Source organism: Zymoseptoria tritici, chromosome 2, assembly GCF_000219625.1.
Source record: "Zymoseptoria tritici IPO323 chromosome 2, whole genome shotgun sequence".
NCBI classification, from domain to species: domain Eukaryota; kingdom Fungi; phylum Ascomycota; class Dothideomycetes; order Mycosphaerellales; family Mycosphaerellaceae; genus Zymoseptoria; species Zymoseptoria tritici.
In genome coordinates this window covers 3,537,955-3,551,712 of record NC_018217.1, presented here as the reverse complement: position 1 = coordinate 3,551,712, position 13,758 = coordinate 3,537,955, and the positions used below count along the sequence as shown (strand labels likewise).

General features: G+C 53.9%; 6 protein-coding genes across 6 annotated transcripts; 4 read left to right on the top strand and 2 right to left on the bottom strand.

Moving 5' to 3' along the window:
* Window positions 1-593: 593 nt before the first annotated feature.
* On the bottom strand, window positions 594-978 carry MYCGRDRAFT_36072 (uncharacterized protein; the record flags this gene model as incomplete). The annotated part of the gene is made up of 2 exons (XM_003855152.1): window positions 594-681; window positions 743-978. Coding segments are annotated over 2 exons (324 nt in total), but the record flags the coding sequence as incomplete, so codon positions are not given.
* A 2,744-nt stretch (window positions 979-3,722) lies between these two features.
* Window positions 3,723-4,158, top strand: MYCGRDRAFT_103493 (uncharacterized protein; the record flags this gene model as incomplete). The annotated part of the gene is made up of 1 exon (XM_003855210.1): window positions 3,723-4,158. One exon carries the CDS (start codon window positions 3,746-3,748, stop codon window positions 4,097-4,099), a length of 354 nt encoding a protein of 117 aa, XP_003855258.1.
* Window positions 4,159-5,151: 993 nt separating this feature from the next.
* Window positions 5,152-6,404, top strand: MYCGRDRAFT_91242 (uncharacterized protein; the record flags this gene model as incomplete). Its single annotated transcript, XM_003855211.1, has 2 exons — window positions 5,152-5,711; window positions 5,906-6,404. 2 exons carry the CDS (start codon window positions 5,152-5,154, stop codon window positions 6,402-6,404), a joined length of 1,059 nt encoding a protein of 352 aa, XP_003855259.1.
* A 565-nt stretch (window positions 6,405-6,969) lies between these two features.
* On the top strand, window positions 6,970-8,892 carry MYCGRDRAFT_91241 (uncharacterized protein; the record flags this gene model as incomplete). The annotated part of the gene is made up of 3 exons (XM_003855212.1): window positions 6,970-8,035; window positions 8,394-8,553; window positions 8,739-8,892. 3 exons carry the CDS (start codon window positions 6,970-6,972, stop codon window positions 8,890-8,892), a joined length of 1,380 nt encoding a protein of 459 aa, XP_003855260.1.
* A 425-nt stretch (window positions 8,893-9,317) lies between these two features.
* On the top strand, window positions 9,318-10,862 carry MYCGRDRAFT_91240 (uncharacterized protein; the record flags this gene model as incomplete). The annotated part of the gene is made up of 5 exons (XM_003855213.1): window positions 9,318-9,675; window positions 9,776-9,846; window positions 10,046-10,134; window positions 10,259-10,437; window positions 10,816-10,862. The coding sequence occupies 5 exons, from the start codon at window positions 9,318-9,320 to the stop codon at window positions 10,860-10,862; spliced, it is 744 nt and encodes a 247-aa protein (XP_003855261.1).
* A 283-nt stretch (window positions 10,863-11,145) lies between these two features.
* On the bottom strand, window positions 11,146-13,628 carry MYCGRDRAFT_91239 (uncharacterized protein; the record flags this gene model as incomplete). The annotated part of the gene is made up of 2 exons (XM_003855151.1): window positions 11,146-11,174; window positions 11,243-13,628. The coding sequence occupies 2 exons, from the start codon at window positions 13,626-13,628 to the stop codon at window positions 11,146-11,148; spliced, it is 2,415 nt and encodes an 804-aa protein (XP_003855199.1).
* Window positions 13,629-13,758: the final 130 nt, after the last annotated feature.

The following is a 13,758-nucleotide window of genomic DNA, read 5'->3' as shown; positions in this document are numbered from 1 at the left end:
TCGCCTTTGGCTACTACGTACGTCTCTGACGTTCACCTCCAGGCAAGGTCAACCATGCGCTGACCCACGACAGAACTGCGCGAAAAATGATTCCACTGGCCGCTGCATAGGTCACGATGGAGATCCGCTGGACCAACCTTGCAACAGGGTACTTGCAGCCACGGCCGCGACAAGTGTTACGGACCGCTGATCCAATCATAGCTCTCGCCTTGCAATCCTCCGTATGGAAATCCTGTGCGTATCTCGTCAAGCACGACAGGCACGGAGATGTGGCTTATACCCTCGAACCATCGGGACACACGCTGACTTCTTTACCTCGCTTTCAGTGCCGGCCAGATCCCGGTAGTACAGGAATCGCGGACTGCTAGTTGCTTGGAGTGCCATATCAGATTTTGAAGCATTTGGTTGGGCGGGGTATTTTTGGCAGCGGTACTTGAGGGACTGGAACGTCAAGGGTAATGGGAACAGATGGATGGGTGGCTCTTTTCAGGCAGCAGATCGTCCATATTATCTGTACAGCAAGTAATTTTCCATGGGATTAGAGGATCCTGAGACGGTGGCTGCAACTTCCTCGACACTTCGTCTGTACAAATTTACAGCTTTCCTCCAGAACCATTGTCTTCAACCACCAAATCATAAGCCAGCGTCTGCTCCGTGACCTCCAACCTCAACGTGTTGACTCTAAAACACCCGACATCATTAGCATGCCGTCTTTGACTCTTCTTCACAGACAACGACTGACTTCTGATGACTTGGGTGCTCCGCATACACCTTCACGTCTTCCGCTTTCTCCAGGACCGCCACGAGTCCCAAATCGTAGCCTTGAGATCTGTGGGCGGTGGATGCGAGAGGTGGGCCAAAGTCGATCCGAGAGAGGCCTGGAATTTGACCAACCATGGCTTGGCCGGCGGCTTTGAGGTCGGCGACTTCTTTGCTGTCCACTGTGTAGCCGGATTTGAGCTTGAAGAGGACTATGTGTTGGCAAAGGTGTTAGCTTTTGGACGATTGCTTCATGATGGATGGGAGTGCGGATGCACCGATGTGGTAGACGGTCATGGTGTCGGTACTGTCGGGCTTGATTGCTATTGACTTTGAGTGTTGGCGGCTTGACGCAAGAGATCAATTGATGTTTGTGTATATGAGTTGGGCCGTGAACAGTGGTCGACGTGGTGTGTGACCGCAGCCACCCTAGCCAGAAAAAGTGGGTCCGGGTCAACTCCTTCCGTTGAACCGGCCACTTCCACCAGTCTTTGCTCACAACAGCAACTTCGAGGAAAGAGACATCAGCACGCGAGCGACGTATGTCGTCTGTCAAATTTGTGTGGTACTTTTCTCGGAACAACGATGCAGCACCAATGGACCGGGCGCCTACACAGACCAACTCGCCGTAGTCACAGCTGGACTACAAGCCCCGGACAAAATGCGAGACTCGCATTGGACCCATAGCCGTCGAGGTGGCTGATCGTGCAGCTACGCGCTCATCCTCTTTGCACAACCGTCAGATCCAGGATCAAAGGCACGCACCTCGCTTCGACGATAGCTTTCCACTATGATGATCTCACTTCGGCGGTTTCGTCTACATTTGAGCACCTCCGCAACATATATTGGTGCCGTCCTCGCCAGTGATCATGAGTCTATCTGCACAATGGGATGTTGGAAACTCATTGTTCGGGGCGGCGTCAGGTCTCCGCGCTCTCGCCTCGGTACTCAGCAAAGAAGAAGTGTCTATGCAGGCAGGAGTGAGTGAGCACAACAATCCGGTGCATCGCAGATTGCTAACAGGATTGCACAGGTTGCATGTGATTCCATTGGTGCCAGGCTGTATGTGGACGAAGCACTCCACGGCGATGCAGTCGTGGCCCTTAATGGAAATGAGAGTGTGCGGCTGGCGGGAATGAAGTTATTCATCGGTCTGCAGAATGGCAGCCTGGCTCAAGCCTTGCGTGGCTCACCTTCCTGCGTACGAACATTCTTACTTGTAGCCGCTTTAAAAGGGTGCTCGTACGAGGAGCAGGAGATCGCGGACATTCTCTACGAGATGATGCGAACAACCGGGTTGCTGAGTCAAGTTGCTGTCGCGCCTCGACAGCTGCGTAGCATGGTTAAGGCCGTGTCGGGTAACGCAGAGCGGATGCTGGAGTCATTCATCGACAGCAACATGAAGATCGTCACCGCGCTTGCACGCAGCACAGTACCGTGCACACAGGCTTCATGGGCAAAGATTCCCGAGAAGGACATGGGCAAGCTTTTGACTAAAGCTTTCGATGCTATTCAGACAGACGAGTTCGTCTGTACGGAATTGTCCGGCGATACAGGCCTCATTCGTATCGCCAGCGTAATGCTGTGGCTGATACCGGAAGAAACTGGCCTTTTCGCTGGCGAAACTTGTATTGTCGGAGCACAAGACGGCAAATTGAGGATCAAGTGCGCAGACCCGAGCCCTTCGAACCGCGCAGATGACTCAAGCTGGACTGTGAAAAACTGGACAGCGCTCAAGTCATCGATATCCTTCATCAGTGGCGATCCGGACGATGAGGAATTTGTTAGGCCACATCCATATACGAACACCATACCGCTGAGAGCGACGAGACAATACTACGCAAATCTCCCCGTCTCTGTCGGAGGAGTAGATTCCCTTGGTGGCTTTGCAGCTGCTTTGCTGGATTGCGTGTTCGATTACGGCATGGCCTTACCTTACGACACCGATATGTTCCTTCAAGAGCCAAAGAGATGGGCCAAAGCAATAATATACGATAGTGTCCCTCTGCGCAAACTTTGGCCTCCGGCGTTCCTCCAATCCCTGAAACAATCTGGCGGACTATGGGAAAGTGTAGGATGGAGCTCAGCAGCCATTGAGCAGTCACGACTGCCGGTCTGGCAGATTCTGAGTATACACATCGAGGCCGAAAGGGCAACTATGGCAAAGCGTCTATCGCAGAGACTCGCGGAACTTGACGAGGTGGATCACAAGGACGACTTTGACAAGACTTCGCCAAGGTCGAGAGTCTTTTCTGGATCAGCAGTCCGTGAAGTGTTCAAGAACGCTGTGTCAAAGTATTGGCCGTCGCCCAATACGGTGGAACAATTACTACTGCACATCGAAACCCTTGTTGCTTCCGCTCTAGTCATATCGCAACAGCGACCCATCGGCAACATTGCCCAATTCTTCAACCCCGCAACGCCAGGAGACTGGATCTGGAATGCCATTGGGCCCGTGGGCTGCAATCTTCCAGAGCTCGCCGAGCTGTGTCTGAAAGCATCCGTGGATGCGTCCAACGTGGCCTTAGAGATGAAGGCAAACCTGGCACCTATCATGTTCGCTTCTCACGGTCGTGTCGCGTTCCCATACGTACTGCATGGCCACTCTTGTCTGCAAGAAGATGCACTGGCGGTGTCCGTGCTCGCGGGTTACATGCGATATAACGAGCGCGTATACGATCTTGTCGTTGAGACCAGTCGGACCAAAGATACCCCGAGCTCTCTACAGAAGCAGCAGCAACATTCAGCCGCGGCAGCTCTAGAACTCGCACAAGCAAGGCCAGGCGCATCTATCGACGACTCCAGCACACCTTTTAACCTACCAGCCAACACGAATGAGACCAGGTTGAGCCACCTCATTGCTGAGATCGAGACGTACCTTTTCCTCAAGACTCGTCTGTCCTCTAAAACCCATCCCGATCGAGCACAATTCACCTATGTAGTCTCCTACAAGGACACTGCGCTCAATCTTGCCGCGGCGGAGCGCATGGACGACGAGACTTGGCATGGAATACACAACATGGATCGTAATATCCCCGCAACTTTCTTGGAACAGATCCATGTCGTGGAGTGTGAGTCGCAGTTTCGTGATCAGATTCAGCCGAACGGGGTAGACAGGATTGTCACGAAGATGCCTCACGATCAGGCGCAGCGGTTCTTTGCTGCAGATCCATTGTTTTGCGGAAGGCCTTGGGAGCAGAAGCTGAGGGTGCAGCAGTTCATGCCGATTGCGGATTGCGTGAAGATGATGTTGAAGGACGAAGGCGTGGCGAGTAGGCTCATCACAAGGGGTGTGTTTTCCGATTTCACACAACTTTCGCTGTACAATAAAGGCCCATAGTTCACCAGCCGCTTGCCATCTGCAGACCACATATACCAAATCGCACGACATACATCAAGCCCTCCCTTCCCTTAGCCACACACGGACCCTCATCACCGCCAATAAATCAACACCGAGTTCTCCCTACTCAACTCCTCCAACCTCTCCCTCCCACTCCTCCTCCCTTTCCTCACTTCAAACGCCGCAATCACTGCCCTCTCCAGATCCCCAAAGGTCATGCCCTCCGGATACACTCGCTTGAAAAACACCGTCGCCACGGAACCCACTGGGATGACACAGGTCGTTGTCGGCGGCTGAGCGATGAACATTCTATGCCATAGTGGAGGAGGCGCATCTAGATTGTGCTGCGACCAGAGAGCGACGAGGTCAACCCGGAGCGCTATTGTTGAGGAGCGATAGCCTGGGAGGACGGAGAAGAATGTAGGGAGGAGGGGGTTGATGGTGCTTTCTTGGGAGTGATCTGCTTCGAGGAAGAGGACTTGACGAAGATTTCGGCAGGAGTTGATCGTGCGGAGAAAGGTTTGATTTACTCGTCGACAGCGGATGAGGTCGGGAAGGGAGTCAAGTTGGAGGAGGATGAGTTCGAGGAGTTCGGGGATGGCGAGGACGCGGGCGGCGGCGGAGTCGGGTGTCATCTGGCTCGGACTGGGTTTCGTCGTCTTGCCCGATGGACTTGCCGATGGTCCGATGTCATGTGAAAGCACTAAATACTTTGGGAAGGTGGAGTCTTGAAGCGAAGTGAATGAATGTAGTGAGTTGAGGTCCAAGCTTTTCGAGGTGAGAAGCTTGTCCACGTGGCGGGATCGATTCGTCACGCTTCAAATTTGGACTTGCTTCTTTCCTTCCTTCTTCATCACATTATTCACGACGACTTACGCCGAATCGACTGCCATATCGGCTGAATGCAATGCTGTATGATACGGCACGTCATGCTTCGATGCTCGTCCCACGTGGGCGAGTCTGTCTTGGACCGCAGGATAAGTACCTAGTCCTCTTCTCTCTTTTCCTTCGCTCAAACCATTCCCGAACCTCTGCAAATTGCACTGCACGTCATGAAGCTCTCCCTCCTGGGCTCGACTGCTTTAGCTGTCAGCGCTACGCATGTCGCTTCGATCACGGTGGACAACAAGCCGGGCTACATCAAATACACCACAGTGAAGGGATACTTCTTGCAAGATGAGCCTTCCACAAATGCCACGACGTTCAACTATGTATGCCAAGTATTCCGAAATCTTGACATCGCTGACAACAGACAACCGACGACAAACTTCGGCCTCATCAATCGAACTTACCCAGCAACGGAAGGCCTTTGCGCAAACCTAACACAATGGCAACTCTTCTCCCGCCAAGTCGATGCCTTAAATGCCGCCGCTCCTCTCAACACAGTCTACAAAACCATCTTCATGGGCCGACACGGCGAAGGCTATCACAACTCCGCCGAATCTTACTACGGCACACCCGCCTGGAATTGTTACTGGGCTCAACTCACAGGCAATGGTAGCGCCACTTGGGAGGACGCTAAGCTCACCTCTCCGGGCGTGCTGCAAGCTCAGATTGCTCACAACTTCTGGAAGCACCAGATCAAGGTTCAGAAGATTCCCTACCCGCAGTCGTACTACACCTCCCCTCTATCCGGTGCCTCGCCACAGCCAACCTTACTTTTGCCGGACTGGGCCTGCCAGTCTACTCTTTCAGACCCACCGTGAAAGAATTCCTACGCGAAGGCATCTCAATCCATACTTGCGACCACAGGAGTAACCTCTCCACCATCGCTCAGTCCTAACCATCCTACACTCTCGATCCCAGCTTAACCGAAGTCGACCAACTCTGGAACGGCGTGACAGCAGAAGACGACACAGCCCACAAAAAGCGCATGCTCGCCCTCCTCGACGACGTCTTCACCAACGACGACCACACTTGGATCTCCTTCACCTCCCACACCGGCACCATCGCTACTCTGCTCTCTGTCCTCGGACACCAGCCTTTCCGACTCAGCACAGGTGCGGTCATCCCCGTTCTCATCAAAGCGGAGTTCCTTCCCGCGAGCGATGCTCTGAAAGTGGAGGATGGAGCTTTCACGACGAGTACGTGGTGTCATAACGGTCCGCCGATCACGAGTCTGAAGGATGTGGAGCAGGGTTGCGTGTGCTCGAAGACGACGGCTGCGTTGCCGAGTTTGATGACACAGGCGCCTGGTCCGCCGGGTCAGACTGCGCCGTTGAACGAGTACACGAAGACGACGGAGGTGGAAGGAAACAGTGTTTCAACTTCCAATGTGCCGTGCGAAGAGCCCACGGATTACTAGAATCTGGTCTTCCTGTGAGTCGTGGCATCTTCGCCGTGCAATCTGCTTTATCACGACTTCCGGTTCGATTCCCGATCCGATTGCCGATGTAATCACCAGATCAAGTTGATCTTCGACCGACTACGTTGCGATGCAGAGGGGCGATCTCAGTACATCTCTCTTAAAGGTTTTATCCTTCGTTCACTTCTAAGTTGAGATTTCTGATCTTCTGGCAAGTGTTATGTTTCTATTTACAAACTCGATGAGCTTGCGTTGAGCATTATTACACCGCCGTCGAGGCTCTTCACGCTGCCGAGCCCCTTGTCCCGGTCAAGTTCACGCCGCCGAGCTCTTTCTTCGCATCGACGCCGAGTCCGCTCTTCGTGTTGCCGAGAATTTTCTTCACGTTGTCGAGCCAGCTCTTCACGTGGCCGAGTCCTTTTCGTCTTTTTTCTCTTCGCATCGCCACTTCGCGTCGCCAATTCGCGCCGAGCATTTTTACCGGCGCAAACATATCTAAGAGCATGTTCCTTCGACCATTCTCTGCCACAAACATACACCAAAAGCAAAATCGACCCGTATCGACATGGCAAACATGAACACCGACGCAGAGGATGAAATCAAACCCCTTCGACAAGCGAATAGAGCTTACCGGCGGCAGCTTGCGGAGACGAACGATGCCCTCAATTACACCAGACGGCAATTGGCATCTGCGCATGGTCTCATCGATCGCCTCAGACACCAAGCCTCAGAGCTCGACACTGTTCCCTCGTCACGAATCGGAGCCGAAGGGAGAATGTTGGCAATAATTGGCCCTAGACTCAAGTTCCTCTCTCCAGACGATGTGGGTTACCCCGACTGCAAGGACGACCCTGTGGACTGGACCGACAACGAGGCATGGCTTCAAGGCTTACGACGACCGTCATCGCCAGACGAAATGGAAGTACTGGACAGAAAGCACACGTATCAAGTTCAGGGAATCAGCGACGTCTGGCCAAACCCGGGCTACCCATGGCTTCGTGGGCAGACACTGCCGCGGCCGCAAACTGAAGCCGACCAGGCTGCTGATGAAGTGAACGAACGCGCAGCAACAGCTGGACAATCAGCTCAGCCGGCAATTTCAACATCTCTCGAACCTCAAAGCAATCATATCAATGAAAGGTCAGCAAAACAAACAGCTTCAGTGGCGGTCGGCAAAGACGGAGAAGCCTACGAGTCGGGCGGGACAAGCTACAAAAATGAACGAAAGCGATCACGACAAATATCGCCTCTGGACAGTCATCCGCGGCCAACATCTTCCCTCCCAGATGCTCCGGCCAAGTCAACCTGGGGACTGCCAGCCTGTTCGGCCTGTCGAACCGCTAGAGTCAGCTGCGACTCTGCTCAGCCCTGCCATCGCTGCAGGCGCACCTCCGAACCCTGTCACTTCACCAATTGCGACAAAGGGGCTGACTGTGTCTATCCGAACTGTATCTTCCTCCATCCTGGACAGGGCGATCACACCGCTCGCGAGGAGACTAGACCCGCGAAACGAAACCGAACGATCGAGAGACCGAGAGCCACAGACCGCTACATTCCGGACCACAGTCGCCCGGAATATGTCGTCGATCGCCGCGTCCATCGTAGCGTTTGCGCCGCTTGCTGGGATTCAGGTAAACCGTGTGACTCCTTGGCTACATGTCGCAGATGCGCAGAGTATGGCTGGCGGTGTGTGCGTCCTCGGTGCCGTGATGGACGGGATTGTCGGGATCGGGGGTGTCCGGACGTACATCCGTGGGACTAGAAGATGATTTCAAGACATGGTGTGTGTCGTGGATTGAAGCATGGGCGAGGACTGGTTTGAGCCGCGCGTGAGGAAGGTGGAGAAAGATCGCGCGAAGCATACAGGGCAATACGACTACGTCGGAGGTCGCTCGGAGAACTGAAAGGGCAACTCAGAGAATGAAGTTCATGTTCTTCTTTCGGTTTGGCTTCTATGGAAGAGCGATGCCCGACTGAAAGTCGTCCCAGGTTCAAGCACCTGTCCTCACAAGATCAAGGTTACGTTCTTCCGAACGTTCCAGCACATAGCCAAGTCGACCCGGGGACGAATCCATCATCACCTTCACCCCAACCCTCCGCGAACCCGCCTTCCTCTCTGTCAACTCAACGATTCGAACCGAGTATCGCAGTATGTGGTATCAAATTAATACATTCCGCATTACCGTCAGCGACTGCAATGCCACGATCCTGGAGGCATTCACCAAGCAAGCGATCTGACGTCCACGCTAACATCAAGTTTCAAATCCACGTGGACGGTAAATCGAGCTGGCACAATCTGATGAGATGGACCTGTTCCGAGTACGCATGCTATAGCTGGTCAACATACGAGTCTGGAGGAGATGCGAAGCTTCATGACACTATTTGCGCAATTCTGGAATTCTGTGAGGTGAACGAGAACACCCCCTGGCTCACTCGTGAACTCGGACTCAACTGTCTGAGGGGGTGGCCGTCGCTCGAAGCATTGTGAGGGCGTCTCCACGATTGATACCAGTGGCGTATGCTCGATCCTGCGTGTGGAAGAAGAGCGACGGTAGCTCAGGTGAATGCAATCTTGTTGAAGCCGCTCGGAAGCATGATACGGCATCCGAGCCTGTGGAGTCGTGATCGTCAGCTTGATTTTTACCTACGCATGGAAGAAGTTGAGGCTGATGTACGCTGAGACAAAGCCTTGTATCAACAATGCCAGTTTGCGATTTCCTTTCACCCACGACAAATGGGTCTCTCTTCCTTTATTACCATCACAAACAACAAAGCGCTATATCAAGCCCCCATTCACTTCCAGTAATTTCTCCCTCAGGCCTCTCGCCTTTGTCCAAGATCAACTTCATCTTTCCACAATGTCCCCCGAGAAACGACAAAAGCACTACCTTAAGCAAGATCAACACCGCAAACATGCCATATACCCTCCTCCAAACCATGAACTTCCTCTCCGCCGGCGGCGGGAAATGGGAGAGAATCTATAACATCAAATCACCGCCAACGAACAAAATCACCAAGAAAATGAAGTTCCCTGGCGGTCAACCACAACTGCGGACCTGCGCTCTTCGATGTTATCGCGGCCGAGTACTTCGCAGTAGGAAGAAGCGGAAGCAGGTGACAGTGAACAAGACGAAGTTGATGATGGTGTTCAAGCGCTCGGGGCCGGGGAGGAAGAAGAACATGGAGGGCGAGAATCCGCCTTGTGGAGGGGAGTATTTTCCTGAAAAGGAAAAGGGAAGTAGATGGAGTCTGCGTAATGTTGACGCTGAGGGTGTGTGTAGAGTGTGTGGGATGTTTTTGAGTAAGTGACCTTCCTGATGAGGGCGGTTTGGATGTTGTTGCTAACCTACTTGACAGACATGTTTGTTCAGGATTTGGAAGCGTCAGTGCCGGGGCTGAGGAGAAGTTTGAGGATAAGAGAGATGAGACGGACATCGAAGGGGTAGGTCAAAGAAAAACTTTTGTGCGTAGCGTTAGGTGGACAGGGACATTCCTGTCTCGAAGCTCAATCGACGCTCCTGGTGAAGGCAATGTCCAATGCATATTCCGTCCGGCCAACAACTTTCCAATAAGCGCTTCAAATCAAGCATTCAATCATCCTTCATGCTCGCGTGCAATCCATAATCGTAATCATGCAATAGATGCCGCACTTTGGCAACCAAGCGTCTCTCGTTCGTGCAAGCGTCGGTACTGTTGAGCTCCTTCGAAATGAGTCGCAGAACGACATGCAGTCCGCTACATTTGCGCACGTCTTAGCGCCCTCGAGCTCAAGGAGCGCTCCGGTCTGGTCCTTGGATCCTTGGCTCCCTGGGCGACCTGGGTTCTGCCTCTATCTGGAGACCCGATGCGTGCAGCTCTGGCGGCAGCCTCGCCCAAGGGTCCGAGCGGGCGAGCATCTTCAGTAGTTCCGCCTTGCAAGAGCCTCTTCCTCGCCTCCCTGAACTCGTCATCCGCCCGGATAGCCCGCATGTCTCTTCTCGGCTCAAAGTAGCGCTTCCGAGTACGATCATCCGACTTGAAGAAACCGTCGATCGTCCGTTGCTGCGGTCCAAACTGCTGCACCTGGCCGGGATGCAGTTCTGGACAGTTTCGAGCCTGACAGCTCATTCCTTTAAAGCAGCGGACGCGCTCGCATTGAACGTCAGCCAGGCGACAGGGTTTGCAAGCCCCATTGACGATGTCCTCGCAGAAGGAAGACGTCTCCCAGCAGTATCGGCAGACGCTTTTCCTGATCCAGCCGTCGGCCCATGTGGGCTCCTGAATGTCGAGGGCATCGATGAGGGGCGATGGAGAACGTGCTCTCTTTCGACCACGTCGGTCGGCAGATACTGCGCGACGCTTGTACTTCGTACCTCCTCTCTGACCCAAGTCTCCATCCTCCATGTTCTGCGGATGGAACATCTCCGCATAGTCTTTGTTGTGAAAATACACGCATCCGTGTACATCGATCTTGCATGAGTCGCCGAAGCCGCACCGCTTAAAGACACATTTGACTCCACGGCTTGTGCAACTGTCGCATGAGGGCTTGTCGGGATTGGCGACGGTGCACCAGATATCGTTTTGCCAGCATTGGACGCAGACCGGACGGCGCTTGGAAGGAAATTGCGGAGCTTGGGGTGCCCGAGGAGCCTGGAAGGAGGTAATACTATCGTGCCGGTGGTGAGTCGGGGCGTACTGCTGAATTTTGTTTGAATGCTGAGTTGCGGGCGATTGAGGCGAGGGACGGTAGGAGTCCGTCTCCCTAATTCTTCGCGTTTCGGAATGGTTCAGCTGTTGATGTACCGGCGTGCGTGCATACGCACCGTCGTCGGTGGTCTCGATGCTCTCCATGGCCTGACTCTGAGTCACTTCACACATCGCATCCTCAGGCGGGGCCTCATCTTCACCAAACACTACCATCTCGTCTGAATCGATCTCATTATTCTTGGTCCACCAATCTCTGGGTTTCTTAGGCCGATTGGATACGGCGCTCAGTGCCCACTGATGTGGTCGTAGGTGTTCCATCTTTTCCTTGGAGGGGGGCAACATGTTGACCATTTTGCGTATCTTGTTGCTGGAGTAGTACATCACATCGTGTTCTTCTATGGTCCATTGCGGGAGCGCCGGTATCGTTCGCGAAGTCGAAAGTCTCGGATCGGGCGGCGCAACTTGAGGCCCTGTTGCCTTGATCGTAGCTCGGTTTTCCGGGTCTGTGTACTTCAGAGGCGAGGCAACGATTTTGCCAGTATGAAGCTCTGGTGCAGCGGTCGGTGTCTGAGCTGCGTTCTGGGCCATCGATTCGCACTGCGTCGACTTGTCCTCCAAGGACTGGATTGCTTCCTCCTGGCGACTGAGTTGCTCTGTCAGATCCCTGCTCTTCTGTCCTTCCGTTGCGAGCTTCTCTGTCAGACCAGAGATGAGTCCCTCTTTCTCTTCCAACTGCTCTTTGTGCAATTTTATCCTCGCATCTCGTTGTATACAGCCCTCCTTCATCTTCTTCCGGGCAGTCTCCTTCTCCCCCAATTGCTTCTCAAGGTCCCTCAGCTTCGCTTTGAGAGAATTTTCATCTTCTTCAGCTGGCTGGGAAGCATCTCGTGCAACGCTGGCATCTTTCCGCAAACCTTCAATCTCCAATTTCACGGCAGCGACTTCAGCCAGCGCCGCCTCTTTCTCTTCTCGAGCCAGCTTAGCATCCGACCTCGCATTACCAGTGTCATTCAAAGACGTAGTCGCTTGCTTCTGCGCATCCTCGACTTCTTGCCGCAACTTCGTATTCTCAGCCAGCGCAGTCACTTTCTCCTCCTCACAAAGCTTAATGCGTCCTTGCAGATCGTCCAATTTGGTGCGTAGAGTGCCAGCGTTTTCAAGCGCAAGGTCGACCGCTTTCCGCCTAGACTCCGCCTCCTCGCGCGCGGTATTGGCATCGGCAGCCGCAGCAGCGCTCTCTTCCTGCAGTAGCTCATTCTCGGCGCGCAAAGTCTCAGCGTTAGCGACCGCAGCTTCTTTTGCCTCTCGCAACGAATTATTCTCCAACTGCAGAGCGTCCGCCTCCTTCACTGCTGTCTCAGCTTTGGATCGCTCGGACTCCACCTTCTTCGTGGCAGTATCAGCTCTGAGCTGCTCAATCTGAGCCTTGTTTGTTGCGATTTCAGTTTTCTGTCGCTGTGCTTCAGCTTCTTTCGCAGTGGTCTCGGCTTTGAGTCGCTGCGCTTCGACCTCCGCCCGCATCCCGTCTGTCTCTTTCTGCGCATCTCGCACCTGTTTTCTAAACACAGCACCGTCGTTACGCGCAGTGGCCGTCTCTAGTTTTGCCGTGTGAGTCTCAGCTCGAGCAGCTGTGAGCTCTTCTCTCAATCCGTCGGTCTCCTTCCGCGCAGACTCTGCATTGATTCGGGCGGCTTCAGCATCAGTCTTCACGCCGAAGATCTCATCTTGGAGCGATCTGAACTCAGCCCACACAGCCGTGGTCTCTGCTTTTGAAGTCTTCAGGTCTTTTTGCGCAGACTCTGCTTCTATTCGGGCGGCTTCGAAATTTGCCTTCACGCCATCGATCTCGCCTTTGAGCAATTTGGTCTCAGCCCGCGCAGCTGACGTCTCTGCTTGCGAAGTCTCCAGATCGGTCTGCGCTGCTTTCGCCTCGTTCCGCGCAGTCTCTGCATCCACTCTCGCCGCAGCACTCTCCACCTTCTCCGCCTCAAGTTCTTTTCGTAGCGCATCCGGTTCCTTCAGCGCAGCTTTCAATTCTCTACCCAGAACCTCAAATTCCTTCTCCACCTTCTCTGACCGCGAAGCCATGTCCGGCGCCAGACGACTCAATCGACTCGTAAGCTCGAGCGTCTCCTTGGCCATTGCTGCGACCGTCATGTTGCCCGGCGACGGCGCATTGGTTGTCGGAGATGTGGAAGATGTCGGAGATGCAGGAGATGTCGAAGATGTCCCAGATGGTGCCGATGCCGTAGATGGGCCCGATGCTTTCACCTTCGCTGATCCGGCACCCGCGAATTTGGAAGGTACTCGTGGTGTAAAGTGGCCGCCGTTGATGCGCGGCGGTGGGCTGATCTCCGCCCTCGACTGTTGGCTACGAGGAACCGAGGATGTGGATGCCGCTGCTGATGTCGACGACGATGGCGACGGCTTTGGCTGCGTGGGAACATCAGGATTCTTAGCCCCTCCTGGGTGGTATTGTGAGAAGAACGATTCTTTACGGACCTTTTTGCCTGCTTCATCTTTGGGAGTGTTAGCCATCGTGGCGGTGTCCTCTATCATGCGTAATTGTTGCGCGGGTGGAGCGCGGATGGTGCGTAGGACGTGGTCATGGACCGCAGTGTTGTTATGTTTCGACGGGGTTGAGAAAGCGGAGGCTTTGTTTTCGTCA